Here is a 4,432-nt window from a genome sequence, read left to right on the forward strand (position 1 = left end):
AGCATTTTCTTCATTTTACGACACTCTCCACGATGTCTAGAGTACTTTGCATTTCGGAGCAGTAGAATATAGAGCATGTAACCTTCTGCTTGTTGTACTGTAGACTGTTTAAACCGATGACCCATCAGGTATGCTTACGGGAGATGCGAGCAGGGGAACCAGCAGTAAGAGTAATAGGATCAGTATATGTGGGGGAAGTGGTGTAGCATGGTGGGTTGTCAAGTTCAGATGGAGATCCAATACTGTTGCTGGAAGAGTCATCTGTGGAAGGATCCTGCAAAACACAGTGACATGAGCCCAACTTCACTCTCCAAAAGTAATATTTTACTTTTATTAAATTTCATTGTGGCTATTTGTGTAGATGGCTCTCAGATTACCTAATAGCGAAACTCACTGGTTTCGGTTTACTGAGCTTAGCCTGTGAGACTGATAAGGTGCTATTAAATGACCAAAAAGACTTTGATAGCTTGGTTTTGAAGTATATGCAGCTAATGAGACAGTTTATAATGAGCACCTTATAGCTGGTCTGTCTGTCCATGCAGCTATTAAACTGGCTAGCCTTTAGTTTTATAAACATTCCTTAGTACTTTTTTTGCCAGAACATAATGTTGCATGTATTCCTTGTAGTGACTTGTGGGTTTTATGCCTAAAGATTATGCAATAGAAGACAAAATTTGTTAGATGATAGTTTCAGATTGCTTCAGATTTGTTGTGGTGTTATTCACGACTCACAGAATGTAACAAAATAAGACCGTTAATGAAAAGTGTTACCTTTTGCTGGAGGATATAAAGTGAAGTTACTGCATTTATCCCATTGTGCTGTGGCATCTTTGGAAGCACACAATCTGTGATGAAGTTAAATAAATAAATAAATAAATAAATTAGTATTCAAATTTATTATTATTTGAATACAAATTCACACTTCGTTTTCACATTTCATAACTGTCATCACAGCTATACTTTACCTGTGTGATTGATTGGTGTTTGGTGAGAGCGGTTATAAAACCTGGAGAGGTGCTTTTTAGGGGGCTGTCTTGGTCTGTGTAGACAAAATATTTGATCAGTTTTGTGATACTTTGCATTGAATTCAATTATTTAATAGCCAGTCTTACTTTTTAGAAGGTGTCCAGCAGGCACATATAGTCACCAAGGTGATCAAAAGAAAGATGCCTCCAGTAGAAAGGATAATATAAAGGGAACTTCTTTCTGTTTAGAATGTACAAGATTACAATTAATGAACAACACAGGCACTAACAAAACAAAATGTGCAACTAGAGCTAATGGTATAACACACAGTATTCCTTCTCTTTATGCCCATGTGACACACATATACCTTCTGGGTCTGCTTTTCACTATTTTTGTACTAGTTTGTACCAGCCTTTCACATCACTATCACATTATCATTGATGAGCAATGTGTATGTTGTCAACCCTGCTTAAACCTAATCTTTTAACAACAGTCAACTGTGGCCAACTGTGGTTCATGTAGTGTTTTTTTATATTACTTTCCCGCTCCTCCAGAGATCTGAGTCATGAGATGTTACTTACTTACTGAGCTGTGTCTTTGACGACCTGCTCCATGCCTCATGTGTCTGCTGTGAATGGCAGATACGTAATGCATTATGCAGGTCTTTCAAAGACACCTTTCTTTGGCTTTCAAAAACCTCAGACTTTTCCTCCATCCCTACCAGAAGGCAGACATTTGTAATTTCTGAGAGAAATCTGTCAAAAGATTTAGGGAAAATTTAGCAATGTAGAAAAGCATCCTCTCTGATCAACTGAAGGAACTATTTTCTTTACTTTATGTAGACCTGCCGTGTTCTTACAGCTGCATAGTTATATAAGTTATGTCACCCTCAGGACAGCCTGAACCAGTCTTTCAAATGAGCTATTAAACTGTTAACGGAACAAAAACTAAACACCTGAAATTATACTACTGAATTTAATATATTAGGCAGTGCACTGCAATACTTAGTCAAAATCACCACCTTTATTAAATTATGCAATTATTTACAGGCCTTGAGATGAAACTTGTTTTGAACTGAGGCTATAAAAATAAAACTGAATTCAACTGAAATCTGCTGCCCATGTCTCTGTGTCTACCATGATGTTTTTAACCCTTGTTGACATTGCAATAACTAACTAAGGCAGTGTTACTTACTGTATACAGTCAGTCTAATTGGCAGACTTGTCATATTTCCCACCGGATTCTCCACTGTGCAGCTGTAGACATCATCATCTGCCATCAACACCCGCTTGATGGTCAAAAGCTTCTGGTCAGGAGAAAAGACGAACCTTGTCTCATTGGTCAGGAGTTTTCCACCTTTGAACCACCTGTATGTAGTCCTGGTTCCATTGTCATGAGAGCAGTTGAGGACAACATTTTCGCTACGCTCCAGTAATGATGAAGACTCCATGTTGATATAAGGCCTGGATATAGGTTCTGGATACAAGAGACAGTAGATACAATAGTTCTGGATATATTAGCAGATAAAAACAATAAACATGCTTCTGTCCTTTTTTGAAGTCGTGTCTTTCTTGTAGTCTTTACACATGCAAGAAACACTGAAGGAACTTTTGAAATAAATTATGCCAAGAATATTCGTTTTTTTTCTACAGGGTGGGCCATTTATATGGATACACCGTAATAAATAGAATAGAATAGAATAGAATTCAACTTTATTGTCATTGCACATGCACAGGTACAGGGCAACGAAATGCAGTTTGCATCCATCCAGAAGTGCTTTAGTGATATAGATATATTACAATATATATTAGCAATAATATAGATATGTGAGTATATTACAGAAATGGGTCTATTATGGTATGTTATAATGTACACGGTATGAAGTATGTTGTGAATATTCTATAACTATAAGTATGTACAGGCTGTAGTGGGTACAAGCTATGTACAGGATATAAATATGAAAAACTATACAGAATATGAAATAAATAACTTTACAGAAATCTGAGATATACAGCTATACAGAAATGGGAACTATGCAAGTTGTAAACAGTTGTAGGATTAAAGATTATCGAATGTACAGAATGATTATTTACGCAGAGCTATACAGTAGTGCAGTTAAGATAAGTGAGGGTGTAGATCGTTTCTACAGAGGCTATATAAAGTGCTAGTAGTTGTGAGTGGTGGTTCGGTCCATGTTATTATTGTGTGTTTGAGGGTACAGTTGTCCATTGTGTGTGTGTGTATGTTCAGTCCATGTCTTAATGTGGGTCAGATGTCAGGAGGCAGAGTTCAGGAGTCTGACAGCTGTGGGGAAGAAGCTGTTCCGGTACCTGGTGGTCTTAGTCCGGAGGCTCCTGTAGCGCCTCCCAGAGGGCAGGAGGGTGAAGAGTCCATGTGATGGGTGACTGGGGTCTTTGATTATTTTCCCAGCCCTTTTCAGACACCGCTTCCTGTAGATGTCTTTTATGGCAGGAAGTGGTGCTCCGGCGATGCGCTGGGCAGTTTTCACGACCCTCTGCAACGCCTTCCGGTCCGAGGCAGAGCAGTTCCCGTACCAGACTGTTATACAGTTGGTCAGGATGCTCTCGATGGTGCAACGATAGAAGTTCACCAGGATGTCTGAGGACAGGTGGTTCTTCAGACATCCTGGTGACCTTCTATCGTTGGGAATGGTTGGTGATATTAAAGTCCTGTTTGTGGCACATTAGTATATGAGAGGGGGCAAACTCCTCAAGATGGGTGGTGACCGGGGGGGCCATTTAGAAGTCGGCCATCTTGGATACAACTTTTGTTTTTTTCAATAGGAAGAGGGCCATGTGACACATCAAACGTATTGGTAATGTCACAAGAAAAACAATGGTGTGCTTAGTTTCAAGAAGTAAGTCTATTACTTATAATTTCTCAGGGAATAACTTCTATCATAACATCAGACAATATATTAATCTTCTCCTTTTGCATGGTCCCTTTAGGGGTCGCCACAGCCTCACACTATCCCTTTTCCACTAAAGGCACAAATCTTCTTTGTGGTCTAAAGTTGCCTCCTGCCTGGTAACTTTAATATCCTTTGTGTAATATATCCACTATCCCTCATTTTGCACATGTTCAAACCACCTCAGCCTTGCCTCTTCAACTTTGTCTGCAAACTGCTCAACCTGAGCTGATGTGAATGTCTCTGCTGGCCACACCTATACTCACTATTATATATTTGTTTTACATACACAGATGAAAGGTTTGGTGTGCATTAGTTATCTTCACCTTTTACTGTGAGATAAATTAAGTCTTTTATCAGTTTATATAAGTGTTTTCCAAAACCTGACTAGAACTATCCATCCCATCCATCCATCTTCATGCGCTTTATCCGAGGCCGGGTCGCGGGGGCAGCAGCCTAAGCAGAGAATCCCAGACCTCCCTCTCCCCAGCCACCTCCTTCAGCTTATCTGGGGGAACACCAAGGCATTCCCAGGCC

The 4,432-nt window shown here is 39.6% G+C and overlaps 1 protein-coding gene across 1 annotated transcript in view; it reads right to left on the reverse strand.

Moving 5' to 3' along the window:
- Positions 1 to 6: 6 nt before the first annotated feature.
- Positions 7 to 4,432, reverse strand: part of LOC102202538 (hepatocyte cell adhesion molecule-like) — an 11,038-nt gene continuing 6,612 nt past the window's right edge. The window contains exons 3-7 of the mRNA XM_005725325.1: positions 2,161 to 2,442; positions 1,113 to 1,206; positions 966 to 1,039; positions 772 to 845; positions 7 to 274 (exon numbers count right to left, since the gene is read on the reverse strand). Of these exons, the coding sequence (XP_005725382.1) occupies positions 125 to 274; positions 772 to 845; positions 966 to 1,039; positions 1,113 to 1,206; positions 2,161 to 2,442 (674 nt within the window). The 3' untranslated portion in view covers positions 7 to 124. The remainder of the gene's footprint in view (positions 275 to 771; positions 846 to 965; positions 1,040 to 1,112; positions 1,207 to 2,160; positions 2,443 to 4,432) is intronic.

This window comes from Pundamilia nyererei, unplaced genomic scaffold (assembly GCF_000239375.1).
Source record: "Pundamilia nyererei isolate P.nyererei 1_Seehausen unplaced genomic scaffold, PunNye1.0 scaffold00015, whole genome shotgun sequence".
Taxonomy (NCBI): domain Eukaryota; kingdom Metazoa; phylum Chordata; class Actinopteri; order Cichliformes; family Cichlidae; genus Pundamilia; species Pundamilia nyererei.